The sequence below is a fragment of the Liolophura sinensis genome, chromosome 8 (assembly GCF_032854445.1).
Source record: "Liolophura sinensis isolate JHLJ2023 chromosome 8, CUHK_Ljap_v2, whole genome shotgun sequence".
Lineage (NCBI taxonomy): Eukaryota > Metazoa > Mollusca > Polyplacophora > Chitonida > Chitonidae > Liolophura > Liolophura sinensis.
The window spans coordinates 52,393,555-52,414,050 of NC_088302.1; the positions used below are offsets into that span (position 1 = coordinate 52,393,555).

Below are 20,496 nucleotides of genomic sequence, written 5' to 3' on the forward strand. Positions count from 1 at the left end.
CATATATGATGCCTCACAATTTGTCACAGAGTAGTCAAAAGGGTCCACGTCTTCCAGAGAAGAGAATGACATGAAGGCGGCCAGAGATGGGGATGGTATCAAAAGGAAGCAGACTCATTAGCTGAGGCCTCTGAAGAAAATAAACCAAAGATACAACAACAAGAGGTAGGACCTCCTGGAAGACAGCAGATGACTCCTCAACAAATGCAGGAGTATCAAGTGCAGCAGCAGAAGTGGTTGCAGCAAATGTACGCTTTGCAAACCATTCCTCCTCAATACCAGTATTTAGCGGCTTACGGTTATGGTGTTGACCCAGCCTATCACATGCATCTTATGGGTACAGACCCTCATTACAGGCAGCATAATGAGAAAATGATGGAGGAGCAGAAACGAGCTCATGAGGAGCGTTTCAAGGCTGAAGAAAGGGAACACGGAAAAGATGGAACGAGACGATCAGGGACTGAGGAAGGACGGGACTTAAGCACGCCTTCCAAATATGGTCAAATTTCTTCGTCCAAATCTTCAGATAGACCCACAGATCTGAGGAGACCAACGGCCACAGCTGTGCACCCGGATAGTGTTGCCAGAGAACAAAGTTTACGGGATAAACGAATGGAAAACCATCAGATCATTAAAGAAAACATTGAGCTGAAGCCACAGATGGATAAAGAAAAGGCCAAGCAGGAATATGAAGCCACATACAGAATGCATGATAAGCATGAAGATGATTTGAGACGCTATTACATGATGCAACAAAATTTAGCTTTGCAGCAGAGAATTGGTGATGGCCGCAAAATTGATCCTTCTGGTAAACCATCTGAGTCCTCGCCAGCCAAATCCAGCTCTGGAGAGAAACATGGCCAGGATGGTAAATCTCACACAGTTGGATCAGACCATGCAGGCGACACACCTAAAAGAGAGGCAACAGATTCTAAATCGAGGGACAGCAGTTCAGGGAAAAACCCTTCCGATCCTTCTAAGTTTTCGGAAGACAAGTTTAGAAGTGAGAAACCTAGGACTGATGATCCCAGGAATCCACGAATAGGTTACGCAGGCTCTGCTCGTGGGAGCCCTGCCACATCAGCCACAACTCCAACATCCAACGCCCAATCTCAGGCCTCTTATGCATCTTACATTTCCTACCCATACATGCAGTCTCCCTATGGACATCAGATTCCGTTTGATCCTAATCATCCAATGTACAGAGGAATCAATCCGGTGATAGGTTATGCTAATCCTACATATCTCCATCCATCTCAGCTAGGTTATAGAAGTGGTCAAGGAGAGGTGGACGAAAAGGCCAAGGCTAGTTTAGTAAGTGCAAGTTCCCCGAGCCCCAAGGTGGGACCTTCAATGAATCCAGACTCGGATCCCAAAGCTGTAGAACTGTTACAGCACCACGCATCAACAGTATTACCCGGGCACAAAATACATGAACTGCAAGAAAAGGGACGTTCTAGTTCCCGTAGTTCGCCCATGTCAAAGACGACAGATCCCGCATCAACCGCTTCACCGCTTGAAAAACACAGAGAAGCAACAACAAAGTCCCCACCTACTCAGCGTCATGTGCACACCCACCATCATACCCACGTCGTTGGAGGATTCCCCCCCATGTATGGGACTTATGGTGGTAAGTCGATGACATAATATCAATTTTTTTTCTATTAATTGTTTGCAAGTCCAAATTTGCATCATAATTCCAAAAAGCAGCATTTGTAGTTTTAAAGGAGCAATTGTCATATTCAGCTAGACAATAAGTATTCTGATGTGCAGGAGGCCCGCTATTATCACAAGTTATGTGAAGCCCTTCTCCACTCTCTCGTATACAGCTATTGATCATTTAAGCCGAATTTCCTCAGTGATATACTATTTATACTGCAGGTGTAGTCTAGGTAAAGTATTATCTGATACAAGCTTTAGTCTGTGTGTAATCAGTATACTATTGTGCGTTGGGACGTGTTCAGTCTCTGTAAGGTACGTATGGGTCAGGGTATTAAGCAGGAAAATCGAAGCGTGAAGATTGTAGGTTAAGAAAGCCGATCTGCCATATTGGCTTTATCGGGGCATAAAAGATGTGTAATTTTCTCCTTGTAATTCAGTTCTCAGAAAGTACTTTGCCGATTATGGTTGTATGCTGTGAGCCAGGACTCTTGGTTTACACAATTAGGCCGTTGGATTTTATAAGTCCATTTGTCTGGGGTTCATTAATTACACCATGTATGCTTTTCTGCCTAATCCTCGGGGATCTGTGTGATGGAAGAGCGCATTGATCTTGTGAAAGCTCCAGGGCCTGGAACAGTTATGCCAAAGGTCATTGTCTGCAGAGGCAGAATCAGGCTGTGATCGCTGATACTGTCCCCGGCTGAAACAGGGAATCCTCTTTGTAGTGCCTGTTTTGCTGGTGCCAATCCGGCTTTCCCTTAGTGACTTTGTCCCCTCCTTAAAATCTTGTAGATTTGATAGAGTGTGAGAATTTACCGGGTTGCCATCTCCTAAACTCTAGAGACCAAACATCAGTCTCTGACCTGGCTTAGAATTGTTTTAGTACCAGTTCTCATACCAACCAGACAGACTGGGGTCTTAAGGTAAAGGAGTAGCTGGTTGATTGCACTTATTGACAGAGCCTGAAGAGTGTAGCTTGTCTCCCTGAAAAGGCCTCTCTCCACTGATTGAGGACCACTCTGATGTATTCATGCTATGTTGCTGGCCATATTAAGCTTGCACACAAATGAAGGACGCTTTACTGCTACCTTTCCCTCTTGGGATCGGGTTCAGCCAGATGCTGTATTCCCATAAAATCGATCTTGAAGAAAATTGTTTCCTGGGGAAATCTGGAGAGAATAATCCATTAGCAAAGATCCAAGAGAAAAATCCATTTCTTCAGTGAACACGTTGCTGAGTCTGATGTGATTGGGTTGCCTGGCCGAATGCTGGCAGCTCTTCGAGGGAAATTGCTTTCTTGTTTAACTGATTATCGAAATCAAGCTGTAACGTAGTGTTAAGAAGTCGAGATGGTATTACCTTAAGGTTATCAGCATTCACTACATTTCCACGAGCCAAAAAAAGAATGTCTTCGAAACACGAAGCTACTTTACAGAGAAATTATTCATCTGTCTTCGTAGAATCACAGCAGGTAGTGCAATTAATATTCTGGATCATGGATAATCACCATTCCAGCCAAATTTACAAGCATTAATTATACGTGCAGCCTGTTAATGGGTGTTAAAGGGACTGGAACATGTTAAATGAATGGAGTTAGTTAGAGTGAGTTCATTAGACTCGTACACTTTTGTTTTTTCCAGTGTATGTGTTATTGCATTATTTAGTGTTTAATGTGGTATGTCTTCTTTTGCCAAGGTATTACATCAAACTTGTTCATTTAAGTGATGAGGAATTGCGCCTTTGCCCTGTTTTATAACTTATGCTGACAGGATAAATAGAGTCTGAAAGTTCATTTTGTTTTTTGTTTGTTTTGTTCCAGCCCCAATTATTGGTCAACAGTCCAGCACACCATCATCCCCAGGGTCTGGGTCTCCCTCAGCTGTAGCAGCTACCCAGGGATCCCACATCAATACCCCACTAAGTGAGACAGGGATCTGGCTACGGACAAAGGCAGGAAAACCCTCTCAACAGCTGCTGGCTCATGTTGTGAAAGGTTGTGTCAAACTGTGAAAAAGACTTAGACCAGGAAAGGTCTGGAGGAGTTTCCCACACTGACGGGTGATCTAAACAGGCTGTTTGTATATATAATATATGTGTATACATTGCGCCAAATAGATGAGGAATTTGGTGCTGCGCCATATGGTTGCCAGACTCTTGTTGGCATTGTGCTCTTTTTTCACTGTTTTTATTTTCTTTCCTTGTTCCCCCTAAATCTGTGATGAAGGTCCAAGGATCTTAAGGAAGCTCCGGCAGATGGAAGAAAAAAAGACTTCTAAATTTGTCAAAGTTTCCTGTACCCCCTTCCCCCTCCTCCCATTGGAAATTTGGACCAACTGAACTGTTAAAAAATTTACACCTTGTTGCTACAAACTTGCTGATTGTGATGCTTGGCAGTGATGACATTTAAACTTGTGTGCCATTAATTATCATTGCGAAGGAGTGGATAATAAATTTTCTACTTCTTCTCTGCGAAAGCTGAACCCTGGGACAACGCCGCCTTTGTTACTGACTGTAACTGGGTTATAGACTGGTTTTCAAGCCAGCCAACCTGGACCAAATGTATACATTCAGTTATAATGTGATTTGATTAGAGGGAGCCAGAGCCTAAGCTGACTGGATAGAGACCGTGTACAGCTGTGTAAGCCAGACGCTATGAACAGGCTTTGTAGCTGGCGCTCGGCTAAGGCTAATCGCTTCTGTTTGCTGTTGTGCTTCAAAGGCTGTTCTCCAGATATTGATTAAAGCCGCTGGTTGTGCGTCTATGACAGTAAAATATAGCCTACGGGGATAAGTGTTCTAAGCCGGCTAGTGCCGGGAAAGAAGGCGGACAATACTACAACACTTGCTGTCAATAAGGAACAATTGTCCGATTCGCAGTTTCTGCGCCGGCATACAGAACATTGTTTCCGTGGATGAAAGCTTTGGAGACGTACAACACGTGATGAATGACGTTGTGCTAATTGCCTAATTTAAAGTTACAAATTGCGCGTGATCATCATGAGTGTGTACAGACAAATTACATGTATCTCGCATAAGAACATAGATACTAGGTATACCTATAATGTTAAAGGGTTCAAGTCCACATGGCTGGGAGAAGGAAGGTGCATGGGTGTTGTTTGTGGGCTGTGTCTTTGCTTGGAGCCATTGGTCGTATAGACCACCCAACGCTTCTCCACTACAGCCTGTGTTCGTCAAACAGAAACCTGCTTTATAGCCGTGGAGCTGTGTTGTCCTGTACAGCCAGATTTGAGTCATTCACAACCTGATCTCTCCTGTAAATATAGCCCAGAGCCAAGGGTCACATTTAAACATAGTGTGTGTCAAGTTGACAAACGGGGCAGGTTCAGGGCCTCGAGTCTCTTCTATTGGACGTTTTTTTTTCTTCTGTCAGTCCACAAACCGACTGACTGTTTGTTGCTAAAGCTATCATGTTCCGCACGTGGATCTTTAGAGTATTTTAAACATATTTTATTCTGAGTTGACTATATATAATCCGCAAGATTTATTCTAGATGATTTATATAAATGTGTATAAAATGAGCGTTTTTATTGTTTCATTTATTCCCCCCAATGTGTTATGCACGAGAGACTAGGAGCAGATGTGAGCGATAGCGAGCGTTAAATGACATGAGAGAGTTCAGCACAGCATGTGAATAAGGTGGAAAGGTCGTGAGATAGGCAGGCCAGCCATTGTGGCGCTGGGGATACTTTATAGCACTGTTTGTTCACATCCACATTGTAGCCGTCACTCAGGGCCTCGCTATCCTTCATGTCTGTTTGTATTTCACAATAAATAACCTAACCCTAGTTTACTGATATACCTTTGTTTGGTTTTATTGTCACTGTTACCGACTCGGCCCATGCTTTCTCGGGTTCGCCGCTTCCTTGTGGCGACAGGTCATTGAGGTGTTCCATTTCAGTTCTGATGAGGTTTTCTATTAAATCACTTATCTTTAATTACACACCTATGCCTTGTAATTTACTTGGCTACGGTATACAACACCAGCATCTGCAATACGATGTCGCTATCTGCTAGTTCTTTGCTCGGAAAAGCCTGGTGGTTAGGATGATTCCCAACAGTCTCCTGGCTCTAGTCAATCCGCCATACAAGCAGATTTTATTACCACCATTCCCTAATGTCCCCTTGGGGCATGTTTAAAGAACGTGGTTTATGGGAAATTATCGCCTAGAGGCGTTCAATGCGTCATGATTTAAATCCATAGGAGAAAAAAAAGAGAAGGTGACTTCAATGAGAAAGCGGGGTGTCGTACATGTAGATAGATGCAGAGTGGAACATACAAGATGGGGAGAGATCTAACACGTTTGCGTTCTGTCACTGAAGGCTGTCTTGCCTTGGCTCACTTCGTTGTGAACATGTAATTCAGCATGTAATGTATGCGTGACTGACATTACATCATGCATGAAACACTGGGTGTCTCTGAGTTGCCGTGGACAGTCTCGCGTGTTGTTGTAACACCCTCAAACTTCATGGACTCCAGTGTCCAGGAATATGATACCGGAGAAATCCGACCCTTTGTCAGTAATATCCATCTAATTAACTGTCACTGTCTACATTACATTTTGACCCGTCATATGATTAATTTGCGATAGTGACTGCTCCATTGTTAAAAAGAAACGAGCTCGCTTTTTGCTATAGCCATATCCTAGCTGATCGCCTCCCTGCGGGGACATTCTATCTTCCATTAAACCTTAATTAACAATATTTTTTATCCTGTAGATAACATTGTAACATCAAATTAGTTTCAGTTATACTCTACAGGAAAAATAACTCCATTTTATCAGTTAGTATAGTCGACCGATCAGCTTGTTTTGCGATGGACTCGAGGGTGTAATGTGTTTGGAAGCATGCTGGGAATCGGCCTTAGCCACTCCTTGTTTCAATCACACTGTCCAGAGTGGTTCTATCGTTTTTCCTTCGTTGAGCAAGAGTTTCTTCCAGAGCTTACACTGTTCATGTTAACTGTGCGAGTCCTGTTTCTATCAGAATTATGTTAACAGCGCGAGTCATGTTTCTATCAGAATTATGTTAACATCGCGAGTCATGTTTCTATCAGAACTAATGTCAGCACCGAATACTCTGCCGTCTTATAGGGGGACCATTCCTATAAGAGCGCTTCGACTCATTCCCATTGGAGCTGTGTACGACCGTGTAGATGGAGGTCTCTGGTGAAATCCAGGCTGCATTTGAAATCAAAGCGAAAGTGAGACATATTTTGATTATGGACATCTTATAAACTAGCATGGTAAACGATTCGTGTTGCACGTTGTTTTGGAAATTGATCAAGCGATTATCCGGAACGTCCATTTTTGTTGACGGCTTGGTAGGCAAAGGTGTCTTTTGACGCCTGGATAATATATATTCATGGTGATGATAGCTGAATTAAAACACCTCATATCTTTGTACTTTGTATGAATACACCATCAATAATAACTGATTCTCCTGATTATATCTAAAAGACCTAGAATTATTTTAATGAAAAGATCAATAATATGCAAGTGAGATCTGACAGAACAAGAGTTGCCATGATGAAAACCTCTCCAGTACTGTCCACGTGAGATCTGATAGAACAAGAGTTATCATGACGAAGGCCTCGCCAGTACTGTCCACGTGAGATCTGATAGAACAAGAGTTATCATGACGAAGGCCTCGCCAGTACTGTCCACGTGAGATCTGATAGAACAAGAGTTATCATGACGAAGGCCTCGCCAGTACTGTCCACGTGAGATCTGATAGAACAAGAGCTATCATGACGAAGGCCTCGCCAGTACTGTCCACGTGAGATCTGATAGAACAAGAGTCGTTATGGAGAAAGCCTCGTTAGTACTGTCCACGTGAGATCTGATAGAACAAGAGTTGTTTTTATGAAAATGATGTAAATACTATGCAGGCAAAAGTTGAGTTATCTGACTGAAAACGGCAGTAGTAATATACAAGTGCGCTGTACATGAAAGACCTGGAACTGTCAATTGGCATTTTGTCAATTGATTTCTTTCTAGGTTATTGGGAACAATGCGATATAAATTAATAGAGATGCTAAGACTTTATCGCTGTCTACACGTATGCTTACAGGTGGACAAGTTGGGAGAAATGGAGCTTTAGAGATTTGATCAGAGAGCGGTGTGAAGTAATCTCAGATTATATTGCCAGATGTCAAATGAGGAGATGCTGTCAAAACCGCGAGCAGTTCTGTACTTGAATTGTCTCCCGGTGTGTTGTATCAGAAGTGACACTCCCGATGCTATGCAAGTTTCAGACGCGCTCTCTCTGATTTTGATATATGAGCCTTGTAAGTGACATGGCCAGGGCTGTTGGTCGTGGAAGATCAGCCAGGCTGTCCCGGCGTCGCCCCTCTTAACATGGGTTTACAGCGCAGGAATTGATCTCAATCGGATTTATGGTTTTGTACACCTCCGGTGGAGACAATTTCCAGCAGTGCTTGTCTGGTAGATGAAAAGAGTCTGGCGGTTTGTAATGGGTCACCAGCGATGAAATCAAACAGACGGCATGACTGGTTTATATTCCGTTGCCCGTAGGACCTTTCCCATGCGTTCATTGCCACGGAGCAGTCCTGGCTAAGCACATCATCATGGATCGACACGACCAGCAGAAAGTGGACCACTGGAATTTCAACAACAATAGCTGTCTGACCCATCCTTGACGTAAGAATGCCACACGTTTGTGGACCAAAGTATCCTAGCGTTTACATCAGAGCGTCCCGAAACGGACGTCAGTGACGACTTTAATGCGATCTGCGATTACTTCGAAGTGTTCGCGAAAGCTTCAGTCATTAAACACCCAAGGCCAGTGATACGCGCATGTCTCTGTCGGGTGGAAACGTCTATTACAGATGACGATAAAAGCGTTGACGGACTGACACTTTATCAGTATTATGTACCGAGGTATAGATCGGTCTTGGTAATCTATAGGCCGGCGTTAAGAAGCTAGAAGACAAATTGCATCAAGAGAGCAATCCAGAGGGCTGGTATGGCAGACATATTGAGTTTGCTCTTGAGCTGTGAAATGGCTGACTGATTTGAGAAATGACTGGCTCTCTGTTCCCCTTGTGGCCTATGTCTTCAACTGGAAGCGCCTTTCCGCCTCTGTTCCAAGTCGATGCGATTCGATAACCCCTTGACATTTAAAACTGGGCCCTTGGTAATTCTAGGCCGAAGGCAAACAAACCGGCCTGTGTCAGATAATATTAAAGCGGTGAGGGGTGGGAAAGAGGCTCTGTTCGCTCATATACTTGGGAGACAGAGGAATGAGACGGACTTCTTTCCTCGCCGTCTTTTCTCTCGCATCATTTCACGAGGTGGAAAAACGCTTAAGGGTGTTTAAATACTCCGGCACAAACTACAAACAGCCTAGCCAGATAACATCTAGGGGTTACAGATAAAACTAAAGCTGTCATATTTTTTCCTCGGGTGTCACCTGAGCCGAATAAACATGAGGCACGTTTATACATTTATCAAGACGCCATTCATTAACCTGACAATAGAAGTCTCTCGCACTGCTACCGAGGTCGTCGGAGACGCCGAAAAAAAACAGCCTTTCTAACCAGGCGATTTTTTTTCACACAACAGAAAGCTTCCCCCCCCCCCTTCCCCGCTCCCCCAATAGCCGTTCGCCTCAGCTGATTTCCTGTGTTTTTCTGGACATAGCTGCGAAGTGAGGAGGTTTGAGGGTTAGCTGAAACACCACATGCCTTTTCGTTGTGTATAAATAACACGTAGGAATGTGTGTATGATATTGTCGGCGTTCGTCTCTGCATACACTGGTTGTATATATGTAACTCCCTAAATACACATAGCGTCCTCTAATGCAAATCTCTGACATGCCAAGTTCAGACCACAGCAGAATTCTGATAGGCCAGGGAAAGAAGGACATCATCAGCTACAAAAGATTTCTCAGGATGTCCATAAAATAATAGATTTAGTACACAGAACAACTGTTTCATTGTCTTCTTACAGTGGTGTAAATAATCCCGGATCGATTGGAAATCGCGTATTTTTAAAGTGCACATAAACACTTTTACATATAGGCCTGTGTAATCCATTTTTCTAAAGTGACACAGCTTAAAGAACTTTACAGAAATCCTCAGGAACTATCCAAACGACAAAAGAACAGCTTCGTCGCTCAGAAATAGCTGCCATACGATATATTTGATTACTGCTGTTGAGAATGATTAGACAGGGGATGTTTAGTAAGGATACGAGAGCATGGGGGCATTCCAAACATATGACCCGACGTCATCTTGAAGCAATTTGGCGGAGCGGAGAGCACTAACTCACACCAGAGAATAGGTCCCGACACGAAGGCAGAGCGCCGGGAAAGTGGGCAGTAATGAAAGCCAATCTGGGATGTGAAGGCAAGGGTGTAATTGGACTCTAACGCAGTTGGAGAGCTGTTTCATTTGCCGCCTGTTACCGGAGAAAACCCAATGTAGCTCTGGACCGGATCACCGGCTATATCTCCCCAGCCACAAAGGCAGCGTAGAAAATAGCAATGTTTGCCTGGGGCAAGCTGTAGGCCCCATACGAGAGCAGACAGGAATGTGCACAGCTCTTGCGCAGTGTATAAAGGTCAAGCGTGAGAATGATGTTAGTGTGTACATATATCAGCCCAGTTCAGGTCAACGCGTCTTGTGCCGGTCAGCCAGCTCATAAAGTGTTAACAGCACATATAACGGCCGACATGAAAATATAATAACGGCCTGGCTAAATCTTCACAGGCCCAACTCTGCTTATTGAATTGCTGGGTTGACTAAGTCGATCGCGATAAACCTTATCGACGCAAGAACAAAAATCAAATCGTTGTTATAGAAATGCACGTGACTTGTAAAGGGCGCAAAATCTCAGGCAGATGTTCAGTTCTGTATTGCGGCTACACAACTCACCGAGATGACGGGTGTCGGACGACAGAAAACCGATACACTTTTACACCCATTATACAATCTAATACGACTTGTCAATCTTCCTACAGATTTTACACTGTTACCGGGAATATGCTGCACTTGCCCTAGAAATTCTCACAAAGAAGCGCATATACACAGGCAAGTAAAGGTCATGAAGTGTTGATTTAGGTAATGAAGCTGACCTTTACCTGTATGACATCATCTTACCTCCCAAACAAACATAAAATACACTTTTGCAAACCTCTCGGATTCTGGCAAAATGAGAATTTTATTCATGCACGAAATTCAAGGTAAAATGCAGTAGTCCACCGTTTTTTTTTGTCTGGTAATCGTAGCATACAGAGAGAGCTACAAGTATGTTAAAAATGAAATGTTATATATTACGTGTACATAAACATGTTAATAAATGCAGACAAATCATTTGAAAGGAAATTTCTCCCCATGTAATTTTTTCTGGTGACGTGCAGCTTCTCGGTGTGACGTTTAATCTGTATAAATCTTCACTTCCATAAATAGAACAACTGTACCAACGCAGTTCGTTTATTGACTACTTCTTAAGTCCTACGCAAGTGTTAGTCCGGAATTTAAAAAAAAGTTTCGTTACAAATCAGATGTGAAAAGTCTCAACTAAATGGCGGCTGACAGTTCATGACAAGCCAGGCAATTACTTTGCTCCGCCAATGAAAAGTGCTGCTCGTCAGACCTCGCAGCGCTGACACCTTGTGCTTGCTAATGGACGGCGTAAAGCCGCTGTCAATCACTCCTCTTCCATGGTAACACGTGCTTGCTATTTTTAGCACCAGCAGATGTCGTCTGCTGAACCCCTTGTCAATTTACCTGATGTAATTAATACCAGCACCTTCCTGACTAATGACTACCATTTGTTAAAGCATTAATAACGCATGGTGTGTTGTACCATTGTCTGTCTTACCGACATATGTATTCCAGTGCTCCACAAAGCTTCCAACGTGGTTGTAGAAAGTTCTTTGCCCGGAGTAAACATATGTAAAGATTTGAATGGATGAATTATTGAGACTAAACGCCACATCGGCAATATGTTAGCCATGTCGTGGTGAAAACATGTTCAAAACAGGAGGTAGTAAATGGTTTTCGATAGGGGTCTATGACGACATTAAAAGAAAATAAAAATACACGCACAAGTTTAAAAACCAGTTGTAATAGGCCTATCTGTTTAATATCCAGCTGCAGTGCAAAGCGGGAAACGGGAAGAAACCTTCCCATTTTTCATTAACTCAATTGATAGGACTACTGTGTGTTGTGTGTGGTTAATTTGTGCTAATGCATGTTTATAATTTTTTTTATACTTGTTTGACTTAATATTTCCTCCTGTATTTTCAAGCCAAATTAATTAGTCCTCGAAAAGTAGAAAACAAGTCCAAATTAGTCCCAAGATTATTTTCCCGCGACTATCAGTGACTGCTATATGTTGAAAGAGATTTGAAAGAGATCTACAGCCACTGATACAGTCCGTATGACGACGGCTCAGTAATGTACGCCATACATACACATGATTAAGTCGGCGAGCTGTGTAGACCTGTACCTATAGATGTGTGTGTGTAGTACACTGTGATGCACAGTGCAAGGAAATGCGCTTTGTACGTTCCCCAGGCTGTTTTAATGAGGCTTGTATGCAAAATGTATTTGACATAAGGGTAGCTAAGTACGGTGTTGAGTGGGGACGAAATGGGCCCTGGGACACAAAGGGGCGGGGTCAGAAACTCTTGTGTGAGTTTAGAAAATGGCTTTTCTTGGAGTATCGTTTTACAGAGACCACTTTATACCATCAGCAGATCGCCAGCACATGTCGGCAAATTGAGGTGAAAAAATATGAAGTGGGAAGAAAAAGGCGAAAAATCTTGACATGTTTATATTGTGCTTGCAGCTATGAGCTGTACGCGCCCAAATTGGTTTGGGCGACGTTCCGAACGACTTGGCCGCGATAATAGATGAACACAGGAGGCAGGGCCGACCCGTTCATTTACTCGGTTGCACAAATTATCATGCTAAATGCACCGATGGCTTGTTATTAAGGGCTTAATTGTTGAGATGTTATTAATAACGATCGTGGTATGGTGAAAGCGAACGGGCTTAACGGTGAGGCACAAAGATCTTGTCGACTGCAGCCTGGGTGACCGAATCACCCGGCGGTCTTCAACCAGTCTAACAGCCGGAGATTTTGTCAGGTTGCTCAGGCTTCAGAGCCCCGCAGAGCCAGTGGGCTTCTCTGTCACACGGGATATGCTGGCTCACCCTGATATCTTATCTCTGGATGCGATTTGTATAATTTAGGCGCAGTCAGTCGTGCGGAAAATAAGGTGAACAGGGAAAGGCAGTAAAGAACCAACACTTACAGCGTTTTGCTAGAAAAACAGGACTATGTGCAACCTATGGCTAATTAATGTTGAACAGGCAGTCATTGTGTTAGATAGCGTATGGTTTGCATGCCTCTGTTAGAAGTTGGATAGCTCATAATTAATACTGCACAGCAGGGAACTCAGTGTAAGGCTGATATTGATGAATACGATGTGAGAAAAAAAAAACCATTGCACGAAGTGCATTACAATGATTTTTCTATAGCTTTGAAGCGGTGTGTAGTAGCTAAAGCTGGTAACTATATAGTCTAATAGAAATAAATGTTCTATCTTTTATGATAACTTCTCAACCATGACAAGAGGTATCGGGGTTTTCAAAACCCCTTAACTGGTGCCTTAACGGAGATTTACAGTCGAAAGCTTCAAATGTGTAATGGTCCACGTTTTTGGTATTCAAAGCCATATTAAAATACTTCATGTACAGATACTCCCAAGACTAGGCGCTCTGGTCCTGTATACAAATAGCCACCTGTGTGAAGTGCCCGTGCATTTCGGTTTCTGTGGATTATATATGTGTATTCAGGGTAAAATTATACGGACAAAGCAACAATGACAAAGCCGAGTTACTCTGCATGCATGAGGTCTACAACTGCACATCGACCATTGAGCACTCTTGTATGAATAATCCATCAGTATGTCATTATTAAGCGGTCAGCAGCACTGGGTATGAAGACAGCCTCTTGCGTCAACAATGCATATGTAATCCGTGTAAATTGACAGGACAATCAATTTCTGCGCTAAGTCAACTCCCGTTACCACGTCCCTGAGGCGATCCTTATAAGGATTAATCAATACACAGTGACACGTCAAATTGAGGGCATCTGTATGCTGGGAGATCAGAAGAGGGACCGGTACAAGCCCTTTTCAACCCTGCTAGAAACATCTAAGCCCAGGTGCACCAACATAGATTAAATTTTGGTTTAATTCGGGATATACTAATCTCTACTTAAGCGGCGATTTAAATAATCTTAATCTTATCTGCACCAACGGTTTTAAGTTCGAATAAACCAATGTTTAGATTACCATTTTTCCTCAAGCTAAATTTCATTTTTACAACCTCCAAATGTGATCAGATGATTCCACTGCTGACTCATTTTACTGGTATTTATATTAGGGATGACTTTGCCCTGTACATGAGTGATCATGAGGTATGGTATAGCGCACTTTTCACATTGCTGCATTCTGTATAGCACCAGGATATCTGTGTATATTAAGTCAAATATTTTTGAGTACGGCGTAAAACATCAATCAAATAAATAAATAAGTAAATATCTGTGTATAGTATAATGGTTTGTAAAGGAAAGCACAACTAAAAATTCTCATAACTGGACTAAAAAATTACGTAAATATCATAAATCTGTGATTGAAAACAAACATGACGGTAAGCAAATAGTGCAGAAAGAGTGCGCATGACGTTGATAACCGTGAATTTAACACAGAGACAGGGGTTCGGAGGCATTCCAATTAAAAAACCCTGTGGAAAATGCAAAAATGAATGCAAAAAAAGAAAATGCAACCGAAAAACGCGAAAGACACAAAACAAGATGAGGTACTATGAATAGTGAAGAGGCACTTCTTCATACAAAGCAAATTTCTACAATGACCCGCTCTCAACTAACACCGATGGATAACACATATGATGATGACGTCAGTGATGACGGAAATAGATCATCTACGTTTGGAACTCGATTGCTAGACCATGGATTAAATTCAGGCTACCAGGAAGGTAAGTAAGCTGAAGATCTAACAACTGTGTGAAATAAGACTTTATTCGCCACTCATTAAAAGACCATAATATATATCCTTTCTCCGATAAGTTCAAATCCAGCTCATGTCGATTTGTCTTTGACCTGACATAAACTTTCATGTATGTTTTTTTGTCGGGCTCTGCAAAGCTTTGATCAACAGGTATAGCGGAAATAGTGACCACATTCAGCAGAAATGAAGAGAATGACTTGGTTGCCAAGTGATCTACAAATATCTGCACACTAACGTAAGAGTCAAAACTGTAACCATAATTCACAGTTGTTATGGTAATTCATAATCCGTGAACAATTTCTACATTTTCCTGAGATTCTTCCGGAACTAAATGAACAGAAGCCCAGCTGAACCATGCATCAGCCTCGAAGTCAGAAACAGCATCCCTAAGAGCCACGAAGAGAACTCTTTCCAGCGTGCAAAATCTATGGAAGCAGATAGAGCACATTTATCTATCTCACCAGCTCGACAATTCTTATACAGGCCGAGGCAGCGAGGAATCGAAACGCGGTAGCGAGGTAGCAACGAAGCGAAGCAGTGTGGCACCCAGGTAGCAAGGCAGCGAGGTAGCGAGGTAGCGATGCTAGGCAGAAAGGTAGCGATGCGAAGCTGCCAGGTAGCGAGATTGTGTTCGCTGTCTTACCTCGCTACCTCGCTGTCTCGCCCTGTATTAGAAAGGTAGAGGTAGCTGGATGTCCTCTATCGGCTTCCATATGTCTGAGACAAATTCCGATGTTGTTTGTGGAAGTCGACATCTGAAAACAGGTCAAAGGGATTAGAATGATCTCGAAACACACGCAAGTGGTTTTATCCGATCTAGTGCGTCGAGACAAAAGAGAAAATCCACCCTTCCTCTTCAGAAACAAACGGTCAAATGGTCATCTCAATGTTAAACCTACCCCAGAAGAAGTTTAAATATTCACGCTCTTTAAGCTCTGACTAAAACTAATCGAGGTTGGTACGTCACGGATTACTTTTTTTTTTATCTCAACTTGAGACAAACTTAAACCTACTGACGGCTTAAGCCAAGTTGGTGCATACTTGGCCTAGTGCACACGCCAAGGGGGTAGGGAATAAAAGAAGTAGATATGACCGTGTCGGTTTGAGAAGAAAGAAATTGTTGTGGTTTAAATACTTTCTTTATATGAGCAAGGAGAGTAAGATTTTTCCTAAATGGACACAAAGCGTAATATGTTCCTATAACTGAGTAACATAAAACACACAAGGAATATGGATATTAGAAAGGCGGAATAATTCCTCAAGTCTTCATTACGGCCTGGCCGTAAGCCAGTTTAGAGTCTCTGTTGCCAAGGTTAAGGTTAGCTGATAACCTGTTGTCCCCCCTCTACAAAATGTACAGGGAGAGCAAAACGAGGTAAATTAACGCAAGGCTTCAGCGGGAGAAGAACAGGTTTACGTGATATTTCCGTGATGACAGCTGTTGTGAATTCTGATATTTTGTGGTAATTTTTTTGGTTAAAATTTTGACTAATTACCACATTTGTAGATTTGGGGAGGAAGATGGCCGTTAAGCTGTCAGTGTCGGAAGAGATATATACTGTGTGTGTACAGCCATCGTGAAGAGACCTTTACATGGCTGTCCGCCTTTCAGCTTTTACATCGATCAGTTAATGTTTAACGGTGGAGATACGACGTGGCATCGGCTTATCACCAAGGCCACAAATTGCAGGATTTACCTATCATAACATTCAATCGAGCCATCATTGACCCTCGATATAACGGTTATTGACTTTCTACCCAGAGCGTCTTTCCACGCGGATATTGGCCGTCTGTATATGTCATCCTTATCTATAGCGTTTTAACGCAATTCCGAAACTCCCCAGTGGAACCTCCTAAATCTCTGGCTATATGCTGTTGGGGCTCAGCCCTCTGGAAACGTTGATCGATCCCTGTGCTGCGAACTGGGCTGGCGTTACACACCACCTTCCCTTCAGCCCTGGGTTCTCAATTATTTGTGTTACCAGTTCCAGATCAAGCTTCGCGTCCCAGCTGACGTCTCAAGTCAACCCCATGCAAAACCTCAATCTAGGCTTTCTAACTGGCTTCACAAGAGGCTATTGCCAATCGATAAATCTGCATAGAATTCTCCAGCCATAAGCACCCCCAGCAGAGACGCGGAACGGCTGAGTGATGAAGCCGTAAGGCGAGGTCATACATACCGGTTGGGCCCACTCATGTTAATATGATGTGATACGAGAGACTGTGTAACTAGATATCTTCATTGGCAGAGCCTTCTGCTGTCTGAACATTGATGCACGGTCTACAGGACCTACTCCATCTTGATTGATGCTGATTGCACATCCAAGCAGTTGCGCAAAAGATACATCATTCCGTATTCTCGTTACACCAAACTTTCGGAACGTTTCACGTTACACACAAAAAAAATCCCCACCAAATTACTCTAAACGAATATTTTCTTTTAACGATAAAGCAATATACTCATCTAAGCATGTCCTACAACGATCAATTAATTTTTCGTTTGTCACCTCATTAGTCATCTCGTCACACAGTCCAGAAGAACTGACTGAAAGTTGTTTCAAGAGTATATACTGCACGAGCTATTGTCAATTATCAACCGGTAACATATGTCGATGTAGGTAAAAATATCTGACCACCAAGAAGGAACAGAGTCTTAGTTGTTGTATGCTGTATGTTGTACTCTGGCAAGTCGTGCCATTTCAAGAGACCAATACCAATACTACACGGTATACCACGCAGATTTCCCAACATAACAGATGTCAACGTTCAGGCCATATTAATAAACTCAATCACCCGTGAACTGACACACAACTACACAAATCGATTATTCAGCGACCGAATGGGAAAGCGAACGTTTTAGCCTGCCATTGCTCCTGCAAATATTTATCCGACAATTATCTGACCATTCATTAACATACTCCGTTGTAACATTTTCTGTTTTTCTAACGTTTATGTTTTTTTTTTCAATTATTCTAATATTTCTTAACTGCCCTAAATCATCAGTATATCGAGAGTGAAATATGAAAACATGGGGAAAAAGGTATTGTTGTTGTCATTTACATCTGCTCATCTGATCACAGATGATCAACTCCGTGGTGTGTTCACATTTACATCTGCCCATCTCACCACAGATGATCAACTATGTGGTGTGTTTACATACATCGAATGATCGCCAATGATCAAATCCACGATGTGCCTACATTTACATCTGCGCAGCTGATCACAGATGATCAAATCCGTGGTGTGTTTACATTTACATCTGCGTGACTGATCGCCGATGATCATATCCACGGTGTGCTTACATTTACTTCTTCGTGGCTGATCACAGATGATCAACTCCGTGGTTTGTTCGCATACATCGACTGATCGCCGATGATCAAATCCACGATGTGCTTACATTTACAACGGCGCAGCTGATCACAGATGATCAAATCCATGGTGTGTTTACATTTACATCTGTGCAGCTGATCACAGATGATCAAATCCATGATGTGTTTACATTTTCATATCAGTCAGTTAATCAGTCACTTATCGTGTATCACCGGCACCAATCCAAACAATTTTCAAACGCATAAATCATGAAGAAAAAGGGTCTGAGACATTAGCAGTCGTTGCTTTTCTTGTTGATAATGACTGGATATTTGAAGACGGCCCTGGAAGCTGCTTCAGACTTTTCGTCGATGTTATAGATGATAATATTCATTATTCATGCCCAGTCGGCTTTGTGTGGAATACGCGGAGGCCTGGTATCTTCTCCGGCAACCATTTGTCTTCAGAGTGGCCCCCGTGATCTTTGCACCACAAAACATCTTCCTCTGCGGGGTTGGGCCTCCTGTGTGTAGGCAGGTGTTCCTCTTAACAACGTCCTTACTTTGTCTTCATATTTTATTTATTTACGCACCAAGCTTTATCCAAACTCTCTACTTCTAACGCGTGATTCGTCCACACACCACTGCACGGACAGCTGAATGGACGGAGAATTAACGGCTAAGGCGGCTTTCACTCAGCTGACGGCATTAATAACAGATCAACTTAATGACCCGAGATCCACAATGAAACATTATCACTCCTTGTGAGTCTGTCTGTAGAGACATCAACTCTCATATGATCAGCCTGAGGATAAGTGTTTCCGCTCTCCTCTAAGGATGAATGCAGAGCCAATCTGACTGAACACATGCTGAGCGTGGGGATCGGTTTCCAAGCTCGCTACCCATATTATCCTGCTTTTTTGTGGCAAAACGTGAACACGTTGGAATGCGCAGAAGATGCAGTTGAAAGGGAGGACGAATTATTAACCATATCCGTATTACTTATTTATGTATTTATTTATTTCATTTGTGTTTTACTCCGAGCTGGAGGGTATTCAAGTTGTACGACCGGCGGTTATTTTCTGCAAGGAAAAAGTTCCCGTAGGCTTCTCCAACAAGGTTCCCCTACGCTTCCCGAACAAGGTTCCCCTACGCTTCTCCAACAAGGTTCCCTGCGCTTCTCCAACAAGGTTGCCCAGGGCTACACAAAAAAAGTTCCCCATCGCTTCCCCAACAAGATTCCCCTACGCTTTCCCAACAAGGTTCCCCTACGCTTCCCCAACAAGGTTCCCCTACGCTTCCCAAAAAAAGATTCCCCTACGTTTCCCCAACAAAATTCTCCTACGCTTCCCCAAAAAAGATTCCCCCACGCTTCTCTAACAACGTTCCTCTACGCTTCTCCAACAAAGATCCCCTACGCTTCTCCAACAAAGTTCCCCTACGCTTCTCCAACAAGGTTCCCCTACGCTTCACCAACAAGATTCCCCTACGCTTCCCCAACACAGTTCCCCTACGCTTCTCTAACAAGGTTCCCCTACGCTTCCCCAACAAAGTTCCCCTACGCTTCTTCAACAAGATTCTCATATGCTTCCCCCACAACGTTTCCCTACGCTTCCTCAAAAAAGTTCCACTACGCTTCGCTAACAAAGATCCCATACGTTTCCCCTAGAAAGCTCCCCTACGCTTCCCCAACAAGGTTCCCCTACGCTTCCCCAACAAGATTCCCCTACGCTTCCCCAACAAAGTTCCCCTACGCTTGCCCATCAGGGTTCCCCTACGCTTCCCCTAACAAAGATCCCCTACGCTTCCCCAACAAAGGTTCCCCTAGGCTTCCCCAACAGGGTTCCCCATACGCTTCCCCAACAAGGTTCCCCTACGCTTCCCCTAACAAGGTTCCCCTACGCTACCCTAACACAGTTCCCCTACGCTTCTCTAACACAGATATAACTCATATAACTCAACTCCCATACGCTTCCCCAACAAGGTGTCCCTACGCTTGCCCAACAGGGTTCCCCTACGCTTCCCCTAACAAAGATCCCCTACGCTTCCCCAACAAAGGTTCCCCTACGCTTCCCCAACAGGGTTCCCCATACGCTTCCCCAACAAGGTTCCCCTACGCTTCCCCTAACAAGGTTCCCCTACGCTACCCTAACACAGTTCCCCTACGCTTCTCTAACACAGATATAACTCCTCCGTGATCACTGGTACCAGAACCTTTAATGTTATCACCACGACATACGTTATATTTTTTTACGCATACGTGGGGCGGTTTTAAGATCTAAAACAAGGTGCAAACTTTTTGTTCAAGCTATTAATAGGCTCAGCCTGGTTGTTTGTTGGCTGCATAGATATCTGTTGTACCTCAACTAGCCGATACCTGACACTTATCTACTGACGCAACATCAGATTGTGTAATTACATGTGTAATGAACTTCAGATG

General features: G+C 43.2%; 2 protein-coding genes across 2 annotated transcripts in view; both read left to right on the plus strand.

The window, feature by feature from the left end:
- Nucleotides 1-5,471, plus strand: part of LOC135473662 (zinc finger protein 608-like) — a 39,516-nt gene extending 34,045 nt beyond the window's left edge. The window contains exons 6-7 of the mRNA XM_064753527.1: nt 77-1,630; nt 3,482-5,471. Coding sequence (XP_064609597.1) covers nt 77-1,630; nt 3,482-3,672 — 1,745 coding nt within the window. The 3' untranslated portion in view covers nt 3,673-5,471. The remainder of the gene's footprint in view (nt 1-76; nt 1,631-3,481) is intronic.
- A 9,118-nt stretch (nt 5,472-14,589) lies between these two features.
- On the plus strand, nt 14,590-20,254 carry LOC135473663 (uncharacterized protein DKFZp434B061-like). The gene is made up of 2 exons (XM_064753528.1): nt 14,590-14,716; nt 19,146-20,254. The coding sequence occupies exons 1-2, from the start codon at nt 14,590-14,592 to the stop codon at nt 20,252-20,254; spliced, it is 1,236 nt and encodes a 411-aa protein (XP_064609598.1).
- Nucleotides 20,255-20,496: the final 242 nt, after the last annotated feature.